This window comes from Phoca vitulina, unplaced genomic scaffold (assembly GCF_004348235.1).
Source record: "Phoca vitulina isolate PV1807 unplaced genomic scaffold, GSC_HSeal_1.0 scaffold24, whole genome shotgun sequence".
Taxonomy (NCBI): domain Eukaryota; kingdom Metazoa; phylum Chordata; class Mammalia; order Carnivora; family Phocidae; genus Phoca; species Phoca vitulina.
Genome location: NW_022589727.1, coordinates 10119396 through 10141863, shown reverse-complemented (window position 1 = coordinate 10141863; position 22468 = coordinate 10119396). Strand labels below are relative to the sequence as shown.

Genomic DNA, 22468 nt, shown 5'->3' with positions numbered 1-22468 from the left:
AAAAGAAACAGTCAACAAAACCAAAAGACAACCGACAGAATGGGAGACGATATTTGCAAATGACATATCAGATAAAGGGCTAGTATCCAAAGTGTATAAAGAACTTATCAAACTCAACACCCAAAGAACAAATAATCAATCAAGAAATGGGCAGAAGACATGAACAGACATTTCTCCAAAGAAGACATCCAAATGGCCAGCAGACACATGAAAAAGTGCTCAACATCACTCAGCATCAGGGAAATCCAAATCAAAACCTCAATGAGATACCACCACACACCAGTCAAAATGGCTAAAATTAACAAGTCAGGAAATGACAGATGTTGGTGAGGATGCGGAGAAAGGGGAACCCTCCCACACTGTTGGTGGGAATGCAAGCTGGTGCAGCCACTCTGGAAAACAGTATGGAGGTTCTTCAAAAAGTTGAAAATAGTGCTACCCTATGACCCAGCAATTGCACTACTGGGTACTGACCCCAAAGATGCAAATGTAGTGATCCAAAAGTGTACGTGCACCCCAAGGTTTATAGCAGCAATGTCCACAATAGCCAAACAATGGAAAGAGCCAAGATGCCCATCGACAGATGAATGGATAAAGAAGAGGTGGTATATATATATAGAATGGAATATTATGCAGCCATCAAAAAACCCCGAAATCTTGCCATTTGCAGTGATGTGGATGGAACTGGAGGGTATTATGCTAAACAAAATAAGTCAATCAGAGAAAGACATGTATCATATAATCTCACTGATATGAGGAATTCTTAATCTCAGGAAATAAACTGAGGGTTGCTGGAGTGGTGGGGGGTGGGAAGGATGGGGTGGCTGGGTGATGGACACTGGGGAGGGTATGTGCTATGGTGAATGCTATGAATTGTGTAAGACTGTTGAATCACAGACCTGTACCTCTGAAACAAATAATACATTATATGTTAAAAAAAAAATAGTAGGAAGGGAAAAATGAAGGGGGGGAAATCGGGGGGGGAGATGAACCATGAGAGACTATGGACTCTGAGAAACAAACTGAGGGTTCTAGAGGGGAAGGGAGTGGGGGGATGGGTTAGCCTGGTGATGGGTATTAAAGAGGGCACTTATTGAATGGATCACTGGGTGTTATATGCAAATAATGGTTCATGGAACTCTACATCAAAAACTAATGCTGTAATGTATGGTGATTAACATAACATAATAAAATAAAATTAAAAAAAAGAAAAAAGAAAAAAAAATTTTTCAATAAAGACTATGAATGTAAAGTTGTCTAACCAGTACTACTAAAAGTTCATTTTTCCAAGTAATATTGTAAAGTTCTTTTCATTTTGGTAGGTTAGTCAGAGAAAAAAAATATTCGTCTTTAAATAAGATAGGTGGCTACCATTTCAGTCCCAAAATATTAATTCAAATATAATTAAATGTCTAATCAATAGTTGAATAGTTGTGGTGACCTAAACAAAAAATATAGCATAAGAAACATAAATAAATATACTCTATACTCTTTTATCAGTTCAACACTAGCAAATCTAACTACCAAATATGTAGTCAAAATAAAATAAAATAACATTTTTTTTTAATTTAGAAAGTAGAAAAAGCCTAAAATAAGTCCTGAATTTTTTTAAAAAAAGTTATGAGCATTAATTTCACAATCTTTCAAATAATGTTTATGTGTATATTTACTTGTTAACACATTATTATCATTATTACAGTTTTTGTCTAGAAGTGTATTTATCTGACATTGTTATCTGTGTACTTCATGTTGTCAAAATACCAACTAACATTCCATGTCAATGTGAGAATTAAGGCCTTCTCTTGCCCTTAAGGATTACAAAATAAAAACTGAAAGGGGATTTGGTGTCAGAAGGAACTCGATTCAAATTCTAACTCTAATGCTTACTACCTGTATGATGATGTATAAGTTACTGGACTTTCCTAAATATTAGAATTTTTACCAATAAAATAGGATTCCTGTGAAGTACAAAAACAGAAATATATATTTGGTAAGTGACTAGAAAATAGCAGATGTTTTTTGTTTTTTTACTTTTTTTAAAAGATTTTTTATTTGAGAGGGAAAGAGAGAGAGAGATTGCAGGCACAGGGGGTAGCGGCAGAGGCAGAGGGAGAGAGAGAATCTCAAGCAGACACTGCGCTGAGCATAGAGCCCAACATGGGGCTAGATCTCAGGACCCTGAGATCAGGACCTGAGCCGAAACCAAGTCAGATGCTTAACCAACTGCGTCACCCAGACGCCCCTAGAAAATCGTAGATGCTTGGTAAATGGTAGCTCTTTACTGTATTGGGTGGATAGGTGTCTCAGATGTATCTAGAAAAGAAAGGTTCTGCTTCAGGTCCTCATTTTTTTTCCATTCAACAGACATTTATTGAGCACCTACTATGTATCAGGCTCTAAGCTAAGCACCAGAAGACAGCAAAAGCAAGTCACTCTGATGCTGGTCTTTTTTTTTTTTTTTTAATTTTTTTTATTTATTTGAGAGAGCACACTCGTGCTAGAGACAGCACAAGCAGGGGGAGCGGGAGAGGGAGAAGCAGGCTTCCCGCTGAGCAGGGAGCCCGATACGGGGCTCGATCCCAGGACTCTGGGATCATGACCTGAGCCGAAGGCAGACGTTTAACCGACTGAGCCACCCAGGTGCCCCAAGATCCTGGTCTTTATAAGGCCTTTTTATTTATTCAGCTGGCTCATTTTCATAACATATTTACATAAGAAATGCTCCTTTTTTTCAGTTTTCCTGAAGATAAGCTATAAAATATCTGTTTACTTTGTGAATTATTTTATCTAAGGTAATCTTTTAGCTGGCCTATTATCCATAGTGTTTAACAGTTTATCAGCTGCTCAGAATCCCAAGTGGGATTGGGTAAAAAACATGGGTTTTGATAACAGACAGTGGGTTCAAATCCCAATTCTATCTTGTGATCTTGGACAAGTTTCTCAACTGTTTAAATTGTTATTTCCCCATCTATCAATTAGATAAAAGAATAACCATTTAAGGGGCACCTGGTGGCTCAGTTGGTTAAATGTCTGCCTTCGGCTCAGGTCATGATCCCAGGGTCCTGGGATCGAGCCCCGCATCGGGCTCCCTGATCAGGGGGTAGCCTGCTTCTCACTCTCCTGCTCCCCCTGCTTGTGGGTTCTCTCTCTTGGTGTCAAATGAATAAATAAAATCTTTAAGAAAAAAAGAATAACCATTTAAAAATAGTTTTGAGCAATTATAATTATTAATATAGCTATTATAGTATAGCTATTATAATCACAGCTATTGGAATTATTAAAACACCTGTAAATCTATTTTCATTATTTAAGAAAAGCCTAATCATTAATTAAAAAAACATGTGAAGTATACAGCATATCATATCAATAAAGATTAATTCTCTTCTATCTACTTAATAATATTTCTCAAAGCCCAGGACACCATCAGACCTATGACACACAAAGCATTTTCTGAAAAGGTATGCTGATTTGGAGAAACAAAGAAGGAACAAAAATAAATATAATAAATATAAATAAATATAATACTAATATAAAATGATAATATTATAGAAATAACAATAGCTAATATATATTGAGTGCATATCATATGCTGGCATTTTGTCCAACACAATGTCATTACCTCCATTTTTATCTAAGGTCACAGAACATGTGGCTCTAAAGTCTGCAATTTTAAGGACTGAACTCTAATGCCTCTTGAAGGAGACATCACCCTACATCAAGCATCATGACTGCTCCATCAGAACTTTCTCAGAGCCAGATCCAATAATGGTGGTGAGGGAAGCGAAATAGCACAAACTCATCCTCCTGCTTGGGCAATCTAATTTTGCACTAATTGTTCAGAATAATCTTAATAAAAGGTATGAGAAGGTATTTATCATTCCTAAATCATCTGAAGATAACCGAAAGTTACAGTGATTTCAAGATTGAAGTCCCTTAAGAATAATAAAGGCAAACAGGTTAAAAAGAAAGAATCATTACATTCTCTTTCAACAGACCTATTAAGCATTTCTTTAGAACAAAATAACTCATTAAAAAGGGCACGCTGTCCTTCTACACACCAATTTACTCATCTAATCATCTAATCAGTTTAGTGTCCCTAAAAACGATGTAAATACTATTTAATTTACTAGTCAAGTTGGCTTATGGAAATTACTACTTAGCATGATTGCTTCCGGATAAGGAACAAAGAGGTAGGGAAAAAATCTATTTAGTAAGGTCGTTTCACCTTTATGAAGTGAGACTATCAAAAACATGTCTAGATTAGTAAATTACACAACTGAGCAAAAATTCTATAAAATATTCCAATATCATTAAAAAAAATAACTCCCTGAGTTCTATAAATAACAGCCCTTATAGTCTCTATAGAGTTTACAAAAATGTTAGCATTTTAAATCTTACCCGTTTCAAATGCTCTTGTATTTTAGATTCCAAATCTTCAATGTGTGAAATCATTTTGTTGACACATGGTGCTGGGATGTTTACTAAAGCACAGCTTTGACGTCGACATGGATAGCTAAAGTAAATGCCTTTATTCACCCCTTAAAAATAAAGCAGACAGAATTAGTTAATAGTTACATACAAAATAGTAAACTGTGATGTTCAGAATATGCAAACAATATTCTGCTTCATTAATACTAATACTTTTTAAATTTCTTTAATAAACAAATTGATAAATATTTCAGAAAATAATAGAATGATAATGATGGTATTAAAGTTATATAATTATATAAAGTGTTCCATAACATCATGAACTAAACATTGAAAAAAAAAACTAAAGAAAAAAGGTAGAAAACCAGTTAATCCAATTGTTTCTAAGTAGTTCCTGAATCACTTAAAAGATGACTTTGAAATATATTTTAAATTCTCCCTTCAAAGAGAGTCCACATCTTCCAGTGTAAATATCCAACCACTCATGCATTGAAGAAGTTCTTCTTTAAATCCAGCATGAATTTCTATTGCTAGAAAAAAAAAAAAAAAAAAGCAGGTCCCCTTCATCCTTAAAATAACCTCATTTTCTACCTTCCATTTCTGAAAATTGGAGTCTCATGCAAAGAGTGATTGATGTTCCCACTAGAGCATTCAAGTTGTACTCATCATAAAATCCACTCAGTCCGATGTGCCTCAGTGATTCTAATCCTGGCATGTCCCGAATCAACTGAAGGTTGCAGAAGCACAGCAAAGTTGTCCATGAAACTCCACCAAAGTGCTTACTTGCAGTCCTTTTGCCTCTAAGGACTCTATTGGGCTGGATTATAGCTGCAATCACTGATCTTAAATGCAAGACACAAAATAGGCTTGGTGCCTCAGTGAGAACAGTGTGATGTCCTCATTTCAGTTGACCTTGAAGAACATAGAACTTACACTGTTGCCTGTGCTTTTTTGTTTCACTGCCAACCCAGAGACAGTAAATACCTTCATTTAAACAGCAATCTTTTAAATACCTTTTTTAAAAAAGATTTTATGTATTTATTTGACAGAGAAAGAGAGACAGCGAGAGAGGGAATACAAGCAGGGGGAGTGGGAGAGGGAGAAGCAGGCTTCCCGCTGAGCAGGGAACCCAGTGCAGGGCTCGATCCCAGGACCATGGGATCATGACCTGAGCCGAAGGCAGAAGCTTAACGACTGAGCCACCGAGGCGCCCCTAAATATCTTTTAAATAAAGTCTCATAATACCCTCCTCCAAAAGCACAATCTCTGTGAAAATAGTGTATCTCCTTCACTTATAAAAAAAGCATTTAGCCTATCTCATATATTATATATACATATATATTTTAACATTTTTTAAGAACTAAAAATATGTGCCAATCATGGAACTATGCTAAATACTTTTGATTCCACATTTTATTTAATCCTCACAACAATCTTTTTTTTTTTTTTTTTTAAAGATTTTATTTATTTATTTGAGAGAGAGAATGAGAGACAGAGAGCACGAGAGGGAAGAGAGTCAGAGGGAGAAGCAGACCCCCAACTGAGCAGGGAGCCCGATATGGGACTCGATCCCAGGACTCCAGGATCATAACCTGAGCTGAAGGCAGTCGCTTAACCAACTGAGCCACCCAGGCGCCCTCCTCACAACAATCTTGTGAAATGGGATTATTACCTTGATTTCATAGATAAGGAACAAAGGCTTAGAGAAGTTAAATTATATAATGTGTCCATTTCTACAGAGCTGGTAGGTGAGAAAGCTGTCTTGAACTATGTCTCCTTGGCTTTGGAGTATAAGCTATACTTTGAAGGTTGTTTTTATATTTTTAAAAAGATAGCAAAATAAAGAGAAGCAGTCCTAAAAATATATTTCAGGGCATCTCAAATACTTCATATTTTCATTTGTTTTTGAATTTTGATTGTTCCTTCAAGATATTAGTCCTGATATTCTAATGTATCTTAGTTTGCTCTGACTATACTCAGCACATGTATTTGCTATGAATATTTTGTGTGTTATATTCCATCTTTCCTCTTTAGTTCATACATAGATATGTATTTTCATCTCCATAATAGTCATAGGACTAAAGAACAAGCTGGTGAAAATTACATATTGATCTCCTATCCAAATATCTTGATAAGGGCATGTTGCCCTTCCCTCTAGAAATAAGAAAGTTTTAAAACACATTTAACAACCAGGCAGTTGTCCTTATACTCAAAACACTTGTTTTGCTTCATTAAATGTGGAGAAAACAGGATAGTAATGACTCATTTAACATTTTTCGGCACGTACTACTCTAAACCTATTATGTGAATACTAATTAATTTTCATAGCACCCCATGGTTTAGGATTAACATTTTACATATGGTAACGTGGAGAAAATGAAATACTATGAAGTTAAAATTTGCACTAAAAGTCTGTAAAAGACATGACATCATAAGTAGCACAACCCAGAACCAGAATTCAGGAGTTATTATCACTGTTTTTATTCTAATACAGACGTAGTCTAAGTTAAAACTTTCCTTTCTGTTTCTTTTTAATTCTACCCAGCTTAAAGAGACACCCTAGATCACTAAACTAGATGTCCAGGTTCATTCACTTTTTGACTGGAGTGATAACTAACTATGCTTAAGTTAAAACTACTCAGTCTCTAGGGGCGCCTGGGTGGTTCAGTCGGTTAAGCGTCTGCCTTCGACTCAGGTCATGATCTCAGGGTCTTGGGATCGAGCCCTGCGTCCGGCTCCCTACTCAGCGGGAAGCCTGCTTCTCTCTCTCCCTCTACTACTCCTCCCTGCTTGTACTCTCTCACTCTCTCTGTCGAATAAATAAATAAAATCTTTAAAAAAAAAAAAAAAACTACTCAATCTCCAATCTCAGGTTTCTCACTTAATAAATGAATGGGTTGGTGGGGTGTTATATAAAATCCTTTTTACCTAAAATTTCATGATACAACTAATTAATGATTTTAGTCAAGCATATTGACAGAACTTCTCCTCGTGAAACCTGTGCACAAATTGTCAGGGTGAGTCTATTTTCTTTTAAAGATTTATCTAAATTTTTTTTGGGGGGGGGACGAGTGAGGGAGAGGGAAAGAGATAATCCTCAAGGAGACATCCCAGTGAGTCTGGAGACAGACACAGGGCTCTAATCCCAGGACCTTGAGATCTGGACATAAGCTGAAATCAAGAGTCAGACACTTAACTGACTGAGCCACCCAGGTGCCCCTCAGGGTGAGTCTTTAAAGACGTAAGCTCAAGCAAGACTTTCATCCTCTCTAAACATCTGGCCAACTTTAACTTCCTTGCTCAGAATCAATGCCTAAGAGGTAAGTAAGATCTTCCTGGATCTAGGCTACACTTGTGGTTTGTTGAGGCTCTGCAACATGAAACTTCCATTTGAGGAAAAATATGAACTGGCTGATTATGTGGGCAAATGAAATAAAAATACTATGTTCATCAACTGCCAACTCTCCTTGCTCTGTGAATGTGATCCTTATGTAATTTATTCACCCAGTCCATCCTTCCTTCTCTCCTGCTTTTTTTTTTTTAATTTTTTTATTGTTACGTTAATCCCCATACATTACATCATTAGTTTTAGATATAGTGTTCCATGATTCATTGTTTGTGCATAACACCCAGTGCTCCATGCAGAACGTGCCCTCCTCAATACCCATCACCAGGCTAACCCATCCTCCCACCCCCCTCCCCTCTAGAACCCTCAGTTTGTTTTTCAGAGTCCATCGTCTCTCATGGTTCTTCTTCTCCTGCTTTTAATATGTGGTTCCTTTATGTCCATCACCCCAGTTATTATATCATCCCTTTATGTGAACTCAGTACTCAGGAGAAAACTTCTCTCAACACAGATTTGTTTTTCACATTCTGTTATCCTTTTTAACATCCTGATTTTCTTTCCAAAATGTAGAAAAAGTCAATACTCTCAAGTTTAGAAATAATTTCTACTCTTTGCAAAGCCTGTTTGATGAACAGGAAGTACCTTTAATTTTTTTTTTTTTTACAGAAACAAATCTCCCTTTAGTTTTTGTTACCCACTGGGGGCATCAGGGGGCAGGGGGTGACCTTTCCATGATATTAGAGTTACTTTCTTTTCATTGAACCTTACAAGGTTGAAGACACTTATCACTGAATACATAAAATAATATGCACAGACTCGAGTCGGAGATGACTAAAGACTGCATCTACTCTAACCACTATATAAATGGCTCTGTTCAGTGTTCCCTTATCTCCATTCCCTTCAGTCTTTTCAAAATCTGCAATTTCAATGTATTTAGTTTTGCTTCCCTTAAGTAATTACAGGTCTTCCTATTACTGTGTCTTACAACTTCCTACAGCTATTATCTTATAGTAAATTTTGCTTTGACTAACAATTCTTTTCAAATGAGCAATCTATACCAGCAGCCACAATATTCTCATATTCTGATCTCTTCTTCAAACTGAAATTTCTATGCAACTTACATGGCTCTTTCTCTATGAGGAATTCTTGAATCTTTCAGACATTTGGCTACACCTAGCCATAGCATTTTCTATCCCTTTATTAGTATTCAGTGGTGTCACATTTATCTGTTTCCCCATCCATCTTCCCCATGAAGTTCTACATTCTTTATGGAGAGAAACTATGTTTAGTGCCTTAAAAAACTATTGAATAAATGCATGAATGAATAAATCCCTCTTTTTTTAATTTTACCATGCTGTAAACTGGCTTCTGTTCCCTCAACTTTATGAAATCTTCATTCACAAACCCCATTAATCAGTATTTCCACTACCATCTGTGAAGGAGTAACTGATAAAGATTCAGTCTTCCAAGTCTGGAAAAAATATGTGAGACAACTGTTTTCAGACATTAGAAAATAGGAATGGCCACTTTTGATTCCTGAGAAAGGACAATTCATAAGGTTGAGCCCCATAATCACCATGCTCTCTGCCAAGGGACAATTTTTCAACTAAAATATAGACATCTGGGGTAAGAAAAGAGCATGGAAATCCTGCTGAGATAAAGGGCAAAGACTAGTACCATGGGTAATGGAGACAGAATCTTCAGGGCAGGGAACTGAAAAGGACATAGCCGTGCAGAGAAGGACTCCCAGAAATCCATGTGAGGGGCGCCTGGGTGGCTCAGTTGGTTAAGCGACTGCCTTCGGCTCAGGTCATGATCCTGGAGTCCCGGGATCGAGTCCCGCATCGGGCCCCCTGCTCGGCAGGGAGTCTGCTTCTCCCTCTGACCCTCCCCCCCTCATGTGCTCTCTCTCTCATTCTCTCTCTCTCAAATAAATAAACAAAATCTTTAAAAAAAAAAAAAAAAAGAAATCCATGTGAGAGTGCTCTCTGCATCTGTAGATAAGGGCTAGACTGTACGTGTACGCAGAGCAAAATTACCTGAAGGTTAATAGAGAATATACGCTATGGGATTGAGAAAGGAACAAAAACACTAGAGGCTGAGTGGTGTTGGTGAAAGCGTATTGGCGAGGGATGAGGAGAAAACCTTAGAAGTCCAGTACTGACAGAATGTAGAGATTTCATCAATGCCTCAGAACACTCTCTTGTGTTACAGCTTAGGAAGGAGGACTGTACATTAGAGTAAGAGCCTCCTCTAGACCCACCCAAAAAAGTTTAAAATCAAGCTATAATATAATATGTGGAGGAGATAGAATTTAGCCAAATTAGAGGGGATTGGTAAATTCCATGTGTGTGTGTGTGTGTGTGTGTGTGTGTGAATGTGTGTGTAGACACACATATATACATATCTTCACTTTTGCATAAAACCAAGCATATACTACTTTTAAGTTGATCAAATGACTGACTGAGCTGTCTGCTAGAAAAAGAATCAATTTCCTTCAGAGAAAGATAACAGAATCCAGAGTCTTCACAATGTACTACACAAATATCCAGTATTAAATCATACAAAGAAACAGGAAAGTGTGTTTTAAAAGTCTAGAAAAAAATCAGTAGAAACCGAAACCAAGTTGGCCCAGAAGCTATCTATATACAGCAAAGATTTTAAAGTAGCTATTATAAATATGTTCAAAAAAGTAAAAAAAAAGTAAGTTCAAGTAATTAAAGGAAAATATGGCCTTAATAAGTGAACATATAAGAAGATTAGTATAAAAATGAAAACTATGAAAATGAACCAAATGGAAATTCTAGAACTGCAAATATGAAAATTTAAATTAACAAATATATTGGTTGGCCTTGACAACAAATGGACAGGGTAAAGACTCAGTGAATGTGTAGATGAAATGACAGAAATCATCCAATCTAAAGAACAGAAAGAAAATGAAAAAAGAACAGATCCTCAAAAAACTGTGTGACAAAAATCAAATAATCTAACATGTGTAAGGTTAAGGTTCTTCAAAAACAAGAAATTTGGAGTGAAAAATATTTGTAGAAATAATGGCCACATTATTTCACAATTTGATGAAAAAACACTTACATATCTAAGAAGCTCAGCAAATCCCAAACAATTAAAATATCAAGAGAACTAACTACATCTGGGAATATCACAGTCAAATTACTGAAAAACAATAATAAAAAGGAATTCTTTAAAGTAGCCAGAGAACAAAAGGGAACATAACATAATGGGAACATGGGTATGAATAACTGCTACATTTCTCATCAGAAAAAAAATGCAAGCCAGAATGTAATAGAAAAATATCTTTAAAGTACAGGCAGGCAGGCAGGCAGGAAGACAGAAAGGAAAGAAGGAAGGAATGGAGGGAGAAGAAACATAAAAGAAAAAATAATAAATTAGACTTCATCAAAGACAAATTATTCAACTCCTCAAACAGATATTTAAATGAATGAAAAGACAAGCAAGAGAATGGGAAGAAATATGATTGGAAAGTTAGAACATGATTGGAGAATTGGAACTTTTAGTCCCATTCCAGACCTCCAGGGAAGGGAGAGGGGCTGGAGGGTTGAATCAATTGCCAATGTCCAATGATTTAATCAATCATGCCTATATAAAGACGACTCCACAAAAACCGAAAAGGACAGGGTTTGGAGAGCTTCCAGGTTGGTGAACAGGTGCAGATTTGCGGAGAGTGCAAACTCAAAGAGGGCATGGAAGATCTGTACCCTTTCCACTACTTTACTCTATACATTTCTTCCATCTAGCTGTTCCCAAGTTATATCCTTTTTAAATAAACCAGTAATCTAGTAAGTAAAAATGTTTTTCTGAGTTCTGGGAGCCATTCTAGCAAACCCAAGGAGGGGGTTTCACTGGAACCTCTAGTAGTTGGTCAGAAGCACAGGTGATAACCTGGACCTTTGATTGGCCTCTACAGTGGGGGGAGGGGAAGCCTTGAAGCACTAAACCCTTAACTTGTGGGACCTAACTCTATTTCCAGGTAGACAGTGTCAGAACTGAGCTGAATTGTAGGACCCTTGATCATGTCCAAGAATTGCTTGGTAGTGGGGAGACCCCATGCTTATACATTGGAATTGGGTACAGAAACTTTTAATTACCTTGTGCCATCTCTGCTATTACTCTATATAGCCATTCTTTTCTGTTGTGTTGTACTAATTGTTCACAGTTATATTTTATCTGGCCTGCAAGATTATACACTCCATATAAGGATCATGTCTTAAATAACTCTATATCGTACTAGCACATGTATATTCCAGTGTCTTGAATTAACTGTTTCATAAACCAATCATTTGATATTTTAAAAAGTTTGTCCCAAACTATGGCAATAAACCCTAAGCCAGGAGATTAAAATTCTAATAAACATTTCTAGAGAGAGAGAAGATAAAGATATCAGAGAGAAATAGATAAAGAATCAGAATGTCACCTTATCCCAATTTTATCCTGTCAAACTGAAAATCTCCAGAGCAGAAGTTTACCAAAATCAAGATTAGAATTTTTTGATTAATATAGAGTTCTTCAACAAAATAAACTGAAAATAAATAAGCATGAGCCCCTATACATGAAATCTATGCATTTTGTCATCTCTTTCTACCTCTTTCCACATACAGTATCAGAAACACTTGCAAGAGCTAATGTTTTATAGATTCTTAATTCTGGATTTCACACCATGAAAATATTAGTCCTGCTTCTTTTGTCTTCTAAGAAACATATCCTCAATGAACTGGAAAGGATCTAGCACCTGCTAGTCTTGGCATAAGCAATAAAGAAAATGTTTATTTTAAAAATTCAACATTTCTGAAATTATAAAAAATTCTTACAGCTTAAATATAATTAATATATTATTAATAAAATAGATTATAATATTGTACTTTTAATATTACATATCATTACTATGTTAACTATTAGTGACATTTATGATTCATTTCTTAATAAGAATATCATATGGACATCACAAACTAATGCTAAATGTAAATATAGCTTACAAAGGTAACTATGTAACTTACATTCGGTCCTTACCTTCAGTATTTGTCATTTTATTTTCATGAAAAATCTCAATGCCTTCCTTAGGGGCACCAAACAGAACCAAAGCTTGTGATATGGCATTGTCTTTTAAAAAGAAAACAAAAATTACAATGAGCAGTTAATATAAATTTTTTAAATAAGCAAAATAATATGTAAAACTATGTTGTAAAAGTATTGTCCTTGCAAAAGCAACTATAATTCAAATATTATCCAAAACCCACAGTAGAATATATTTAGATGTTTTCTCTGGTCCTTCAGTTGGGTTAACTCTCAAAAGAAGGTATTCAAAATAGCATTCATCTATTAAAAGCAAACATCAAGAGACTGTCCAGAGTGACATCGCCAAAACAATGGAGTAGGAGACTCTAGCCTCCATCCTACAATGAAGTTCAATAGTTAGATGGCTATGAACAAACAAAAATAGTTCTGGGAGAGCTCAGGAATCCATTCAACAAACTTCAGCAACACAGTGGAACAAAAAAGCCTGTGAATAACCTCACAAAAAGGGAAGGAAGACAGTTTCATTTTGACTGCATCATCCCATTCACCAGGCCAACATTGCTCAGCACCAAGAGGGAATACTCCAGCTTGAAATAGTTCCCCACACTGGGAAAGGGAGAACAGGGTGAGAGAACAGCTTCCACGCCCTTTTAGGGCACTGCACAAACGACCTGTTCTAGTTTAATCTTACTCAGAGACAGGCAAAGGCAAGACTTATGGAAATGGCTTCAAACAAGGAAGAAGGGCAGAGGCTACTAATATAGTCATACAAAGAAAGCGATCACAATTCCCAGTGGCTTGCTCTGCAGAGGACCCCATGAGCTTTGCCAGCAAAGTTTTCCTTCTAAAATGAAAGAGAGAAAGTGTTTCCCAGACAAGCACGAAGTGAGGGAGTTCATCACCACCAGATCTGCCTTACAAGATATGCTGAAAGGAGCTCTTCAAGCAGAAATGAAAAGACTTTAATTAATAACATTTGAAAGAATAAAACACATCAGTAAAAATAAGTATATGTCAATTTCAGAATACTCCAATACTATAATATAGTGATGTGCTAATCGCTTAACTCTAGTATATAGATTAAAGAAACATGAAAATAGCTATAGCTGCAATAACTTACTAATGGATACACAATATAAAAAGATGTAAATTGTGACATCAGAAACATAAAAAGGAAAGCATAAAAGGGTAGAGTTTTTGTATATGATTGAAGTTGTTAATCAGCTTAAAGTATACTATTATAACTATAAAATGTTTTGTGTAAGCCTTAACGTAACCACAAAGCAAAACCTATAGTAGATACACAAGAGAAGAAGAAGGGAATCAGAGTATACCACTATGGAAAATCATCAATTCATAAAGAAAGACAGGAAGAGAGGAAGAAATGAACAAAAGAAATATAAAACAGACAGCAAATAATCAACAAGATGGCATTACTAAGTCCTTACCTACCGATAATAATTTTATTTATTTTTCCAATAATCATTTTAAATATAAATAAAGTTCTCCAAACAAATGGCATAGAGTGGCTGAATGGATTTTTTTTAAAAAGACCCAACTATATGCTACTAAAGACTCATTTCAGTTTTAAAGACACATAAGGCTCAAAGTGAAGGGATGGAAAAATATATTCCATGCAAATGGAAAGAGAGATGAGAGGTACCTATACTTCTATCAGACAAAACAATCCCATGTATAACAGCATGAAAAAGTGCTTGCTTCCACAGCACATATACTAAAATTGCAACAATACAGAGAAAATTAGCATTGCCCCTGCGTAAGGATGACACACAAATACAATAGCATGAAAAGAATAAAATACTTAGGATAAATTTAACCAAGATAGTGAAAGATTTATACATCAAAAACTATAAGACATTGATGAAAGAAACTGAAGAACACAAATAGATGGAGAGATATCCTGTGCTCATGGATCAGCAGAGTAAATTTTGTTAAAATGTCCATTCAATCAAACCCTATCAAAATCCAATGGCATTTCCCACAGAAACAGACAAAAAATTCTAAAATTCTTATGGATCCACAAAAGATCCTGCAGAGCCAAAGCAACCATGAGAAAAAAAGAACAAAGCTGGAGGCATCACACTTCATTATTTCAAACTATATTACAAAGCTATAATAATCAAGAAAGTATGGTACTGGCATAAAAACATAACGCAAAAATCAGGAGAACAGAATAGAGAGCCCAGAAAAAAAACATGCATATATGATGAACCAATACTTGACAAAGGAGACGGGACAGTCTCTTCCATAAATCATCTTGGGCACCACCCAAGTCCCAAATTCCTTGTGATCCTTGCTTTAAATTCTCTATCAGGCATTATTTATATCTGTTTTGCTTAGATCTCTGGCTGGGGTCTTGTCCTGTTCCTTCATTTGGGATAAATTTCTCTATCTCCTCATTTTGTCTCCCTCTCTTGTATCTATTTCAGTGTTTTAAGAAAGTCAGCTATGTTATCTGCTCTTGAAAGTATTGGCTTTATGAAGAGGGGGTCCTGGAATGCCCTGCAGTGCGATGTCCCCTGTTTACCAGAACCTGGCACTTCAGGAGAGTATCCTATGTATGTGCTTATTCCCTGCTATTGTGTCTGAGTCACTTTTCCTTTCAGTGCACTTGTCTACACTGACTCTCTGCCTGCTGTGGGCTGTCCTTGCTCACTCTGGTGTTAGTGGAACCTAAGCAGGCCAGCTCTGAGGGGGGCAATGATCATAAGGATACTGGACTTGAGAAAAGAGTAGAGGACATGAATGAGACTCTCAACACAGAGATAAGGAATAACATAGATGAGAAAAAGGGCTCAATAAATGAAAAAAAAATACTTGATGAAATGAATAGCAGGATGGCAGAAGCAGAGGAACGAATTACAACACAGAGTAATGGAAAGTAATCAAGCTGAACAAAAGAGAGACAAAAGAATTACACAAAATGAAAAATAGATTTAGGGAACACAGTGACCCCACTAAACATAATTAATAACCTTTATATTATAGGAGTCCCAGAAGAAGAGAGAGAAAAGGGGCATAAAATTTATTTATAGTTTATAATAGCTGAAAACATCCCTAATCTGGAAAGTAAACAGATATCCAGATCCAGGAGGCACAGAGAACTCTCATCAAAATCAATAAAAGCAGATTCACACCAAGACATAATGTAATTAAACTTGCAAAATTTGGTGATACAGAAAAAAATCTTAAGAACAGCAACACAAAAGAAGTTATTAACTTACAAGAGAAAACCCATAAGGCTAGCAGGAGACGTTTCAACAGAAAATTTACAAGCCAGAAGGGAGTGATATGATATATTCAAAGTGCTGAATAGGAAAAATCTGCAGCCAAGAATGCTCTATCCAGCAAGGCATCATTCAGAATAGAAGGAGAGATAGAGTTTCCCAAACAAAAACTAAAGGGGTTTGTGACCACTAAACCAGCCCTGCAAGATATATTAAAGGGGACTCTTTTAGTGGAAAAGAGAGACCAAAAGTGACACTATAAAGAAGGAAACACAAAAGCAGTGACAACGAAAAATTTCTGTAAAAAATCAGTCAAGGAGCTCACAAAGAAAAGGATATAAAATATGACACCATATACCTAAAACATGGGGAGCAGAGTAGTAAAGAATGGGTTCAAACTTAAGTGATCATCAACTTGATATAGACTGCTATATGCAGAGGAGGTTATATAGAACCCTAATGGTAACTATATATCAAGAACCAGTAGTAAAGAGGGAAAAAATAAAGAGAAAGAAATTCAAATAGTTCACTAAAGAAAAACAACAAAACATGAAAGAGAAAAAGACAAGAAAGGTACAGAGAAAATCTTCAAAAACAACCACAAGTAATAAAATGCCAATAAATACATATCTATCAATAATTACTTTGAATATAAATGGACTAAACACTCCAATCAAAAGACATAAGGTGAAGAATGGGGAAAAAAATAAGACCCATCTATATGCTGCCTATAAGAGACTCATTTTAGATCCAAAGATATCTGAAGATTGAAAGTGAGGGGATGGAGAAACATCTATCATGCAAATGGATGTCAAAACAAAGCTGGAGTAGCAATCCTTATTTCACCAAAATAGACTTTAAAACAAATACTGTAACAAGAGACAAAGAAGGATACTATATAATAATAGAGGAGACAATCCAATAAGAAGATATAACAATTGTAAATATGTACCCAACATAGGAGCACCCAAATACATAAAACAGTTAATAACAAATATAAAGGAACTAATTGATAATAATATAATAGTAGGGTACATTAACACCCCACTTACATCAATGGACAGATCATCTAACAGAAAATCAACAAGAAAACAATGGCTTTGAATGACACACTGAAACAGATGGATTTAACAGATATATTCAGGACATTCCATCCTAAAACAGCAAAATACACATTCTTTTCAAGTGCACATGAACATTCTCCAGAATAGATGACATAATAGCCCACAAAACCAGTCCTAACAAAATCAAGAAGATAAGTCAATACCATGCATCTTTTCTGACCACAAGGCCATAGAATCTAAAGTCAATTACAAGAAAAAATCTGAAAAGAACACAAATGCATGGAGGTTACATAACATGCCACTAAACAATGAATACTTTAACCAGGAAATAAAAACAGAAATAAAAAAGTAAATGGAAACATATGAAAATGAAAACACAATGGCCCAAAACCTTTGAGATGCAACAAAAGCAGTTCTAAGAGGGAAGTTAATTGCAATACAGGCCTACCTCAAGAAGTGAGAAAAAAAAAATCAAATAAACAACCTAAACTTACAAGCTAAAGAACAACAAACAAAACCTAAAACCAGCAAAAGGAAGGAAATAATAAACAGTAGAGAGAAAAATGATATAGAAACTAAAAAGACAATAGAGCAAATCAATGAAACCAGGAGCTGGTTCTTTGAAAAAATTAATAAAATTGATGAATTTCTAGCCAGACTTGTCAAAAAGAAAAGAGAAAGGACACAAAGTCACAAATGAGAGAGGAGAAATAACCAACACCACAGAAATACAAAAAATTATAAGAAAATATTATAAAAATCTAGATACCAACCAATTGGGCAACTTAGAAGATATAAATTCCCAGAAACATATAAACTACCAAAACTGAAACAGGAAGAAATAGAAAATTTGAATAGACTGATACCAGCAAAGAAATTGAATCAGTAATCAAAAAACTCCCAACAAACAGAAGTCCAGGACCAGATGGCTTCACAGGCGAATTCTACCAAACATTTAAAGAAGAGTTAATACCTATTCTTCTCAAGCTATTCCAAAAAAACAAAAAGAAAGGAACACTTCCAAATTCATTCTATAAGGCGAGCATTATCTTGATACCAAAATCAGATAAAATCACCACTAAAAAAAGAACTATAGGCCAATATCCCTGATGAACATAGATGCAAAAATTGTCAATAAAATAGTAGGAAACTGAATTCAACAATACATTAAAAAAATCAATTGCCACAATCAGATAGGATTTATTTTCAGGATGCAAAGGAGAAAGGATAAAAACCATATGATCATTTCAATAGATGCAGAAAAAGCATTTGACAAAGTACAACATCCAGTCATGATAAAAACCTTCAACAGGGTAGGTTTAGAGGGAACACACCTCATCATAAAGGCCGTATATGTAAAACCCACAGCAAACATCATCCTCAATGGGGAAAAACTGAGAGCTTTCCCCCTAAGGTCAGGAATAACACAAGAATGTCCACCCTCACCAATTCTATTCAACACAGTATTTGAAGTCCTAGCCGCAGCAAGTTAGTAAAGTCTCAGGAAAAAATCATAATGGATGTACAAAATCAATGTACAGAAATCTGTTGCATTTCTATACACCAATAATGAAGCAGCAGAAAGAGAAAAATTAAGAAAACAATCCCATTTACAAGTACACCAAAAACACAAGCAGTAACTTCTTTGACACTGGCTGTAGCAACTTTTTTCTAGATATTTCTCCTGAGGAAAGAGAAACAAAAACAAAAATAAACTACTGGGACTACATCAAAATGAAAAGCTTCTGCACAGCAAAGGAAACAATCAACAAAACTAAAAGGCGTCCTACTGAATGGGAGAAGATATTTACAAATGACATATCTGACAAAGGGTTAGTATGCAAAATATATAAAGATCTAATAAATCTCAACACCCAAAAAATAAATTATCCAATTAAAAAATGGACAGAAGACAGGAATAGATATTTCTCCAAAGAAGACATACAGATGGCCAACAGACACATGAAAAGATGATCAGCATCACTGATCATCACGGAAATGCAAATCAAACCTACAGTGAGATATCACCTCACACCTGTCAGAATGGCTAAAATAAAAAACACAAGAACAACACGTGTTGATGAAGATATGGAGAAAAAAGGAACCCTCATGCATTGCTGGTGGGAATGCAAACTGGTGAAGCCATATGGAAAACAGTATGGAGGTTACTCAAAAAGTTAAAAACAGAACTACCCTACAATCCAGCAATTGCACTACTGGGAATTTACCCAAAGAATACAAAAACACTATTAAAGGGATACACACACCCCTGTGCTTATAGCAGCATTATTTACAATAGTCAAGATATGGAAGCAGCCAAATTGTCCATCAACTGATGAATGGATAAAGAAGATGTGATATATATTCAGCCATAAATACCATTACCATATTATATTATAATACTATTCAGCCTTAAAAATAATGAAATCTTGCCATTTGCAATAACATGGATGGAGCTAGAGAGTATAATGCTAAGGAAATAAGTCAGTCAAAAAAACACAAATACCATATGATTTCCCTCATATGTGGAATTTAAGAAACAAAACAAATGAGCAAAGGGAGAGAGAGAGAGACACACACACACACACAAAGAAACAGACTCTCAATTATGGAGAACAAACTGATGGTTACCAGAGAAGATGGGGGTTGGGGATTAAATAGGTGATGGGGATTAAGGAGGGCATTTGTGATGAGCACCAGGTGATACATGGAATTGTACTATATTGTACACCTGAAACTATATAACACTGTAAGTAAAATAAAAGTTATACTTAAATGAAAATAAATCAAAGATTTATCATTTTATAAACAAATAAATAAATAATGCAGGGAAAATTAGATATTCACATGCAAAGGAATGAGACCAGACACCTATCTTACACAACTCACAACAATTAACTTGGAATGGATTAAACACTTAAATGTAAGATCGAAACCATAAAACTCCTAAAAGAATATATGGAGAAAAAATTCCTTGACATTGGAATTGACATCTTCTAAGGATTCTTTCAATATGACACCAAAAACCAAAAGCACAACCAACTAAAACTGAAATCAGTAAGTGGCACTACATCAAGCTTAAAAGCTTCTGCACAAAAACAACAAAACAAACAAACAAACAAACAAAAAAGCACATCATAATGAAAAGGGAACCTATAGAATGGGAGAAAATATTTACAAACCATCTATCTGATAAGTCATTAATATCCAAAACATATAAGGAAATCATATAACTCAATAACATAAAAACAAATAATTCAGTTTTAAAATGGCAAAGGTCCTGAGTAGACGTTGTTCCAAAGAAGACATACAAATGGAAAACAAGTACATGACAAGGTATTCAACATCACTGATCATCAGGGAACTACAAATCACCACCATGAGATATCATCTCATTATCTGTTATAGTGGCTATTATCAAAAAGACAAGAGATATCAAATGCAGAGATAAGGGAAATCCTCATGCACTGTTGGTACAAATATAAATTTATACTGTATAGCTATTACAGAAAACAGTACCAAGAAATTAAAAACAGAACTTCCATGTGCTGTAGCAATCCCATATCTGGGTATATATCTAAAGGAAATTAAATCACCATCTCAAAGAGATACCAGTACCCTCATGTTCACTGCAGCATCAGCACAATAGCAACTTAAGTGTCCATATACAGATACATATATACACACATACATATATATTATATATATAGATATATATAATAATATATATATATAACTCATATATATATGAGTTTGGTGGCTTAAGATTTGGTGGAATCTTAAATTCCACATATGAGGGAAATCATATGGTATTTGTGTTTTTTTGACTGACTTATTTCCTTAGCATTATACTCTCTAGCTCCATCCATGTTATTGCAAATGGCAATACACACACACACACACACACACACACACACACACCCCCACGTAAACTCAATGGGATATTGTTCAACCATAAAAAAGAAGAAAATCCTGTCATTTGAAACAACATGAATGGACCTTAAGGGAATTATGCTGAGTGAAATAAGACAGAGAAAGACAAAACCAAATGATCTCACTTATACGTAGTATCTAAAAAAGCCACCAAACTCATAGAAACAGAGAATAGAACAGTGGTTGCCAGGGGCTGGAAAGTGGGGAAATGAGATGTTCAGTCAAAGGGAACAAACTTCCAGTTATAAGAATAAGTTTTGGAAATGTAATATACAGCATGGTAATTATAGATAACTAAGTTGCTATGAAAGATTCTACATGTTCTCACCATAACAACAACAACAAATAGTAGTTATGTAAACTTAAGTATGTGTTCAATAATCTTACTGTGGTAAACATCTCACAATATGCACATGTATTAAATCACCACATTGTACAAGCTACACTTACACAATGTTATATGTAAAATAACAAATACCTGGAAAATAAAATAAATCAAAGCAAATAGCAAACAGATATATCATTATGTGATGATACAGAAAGTAGTCCAAGGTACACTGTTAAATGAAAAACAGGAAGACAAAAATTTATATATAAGTTTCATCATCACTTTTTGTTTTCTAAAGAGATGTATGGGTTGATAGGTACTTGTAGATGCAATTGGGACTGGTTAACTTTGGAAAGAGGGAACGTAGAGACAACAGAAACACTTTGTATTTTAGTTTACAATCTCTGAAATGTTTAAAAATTCTCAAAGAATATATTACTTGACAGTTTCTTATAAAGTTAAGTATGTCTACTCTACAATGCGAAAACAGTGCTAAACTTTAACTCAAGGAAAGTGTAGGTCCACAGAAAAAATTATCTGAAAATATTTGTGATATCTTTACTCCTAACAGTGGAAATTGGAAACAACCTAAATGCGCATCACTAGAAAATTAAATTTCAAAAATACAATGTAGTTATGCAATAGTATAATGCTAAGCAGTAAAAAGAAGATGAACTACTAATACACGGAATAACATTGGTAAATCTCAAAAATACACCGAGCAAAGAAAATCAGAGACAACAAAATGGATATTTTATAATTCCATTATTATGAGGTTCAAAAAAAAAAAACTAAACTAAACTAAACTATTGTGATAGATACCAAACAGTGGTTGCCTAGTGATGTTGAGCACTTTTTCATGTGTCCGTTGGCCATTTGGATGTCGTCTTTGGAGAAATGTCTGTTCACGTCTTCTGCCCATTTCTTGATTGGATCATCTGTTCTTTGGGTGTTGAGTTTGATAAGTTCTTTATAGATTTTGGATACTAGCCCTTTATCTGATATGTCATTTGCAAATATCTTCTCCCATTCTGTCGGTTGTCTTTTGGTTTTGTTGACTGTTTCTTTT

General features: G+C 35.2%; 1 protein-coding gene and 1 non-coding gene across 2 annotated transcripts in view; one reads left to right on the top strand and one right to left on the bottom strand.

Moving 5' to 3' along the window:
- CCDC178 (coiled-coil domain containing 178) overlaps positions 1 to 22468 on the bottom strand; it is a 414615-nt gene that overhangs the window by 374651 nt on the left and 17496 nt on the right. The window contains exons 2-3 of the mRNA XM_032421225.1: positions 12821 to 12910; positions 4399 to 4538 (exon numbers count right to left, since the gene is read on the bottom strand). Of these exons, the coding sequence (XP_032277116.1) occupies positions 4399 to 4538; positions 12821 to 12910 (230 nt within the window). The remainder of the gene's footprint in view (positions 1 to 4398; positions 4539 to 12820; positions 12911 to 22468) is intronic.
- LOC116642882 lies at positions 14538 to 14644 on the top strand. Its single transcript, XR_004301413.1, has one exon. It is a non-coding gene; the product is annotated as a U6 spliceosomal RNA (small nuclear RNA).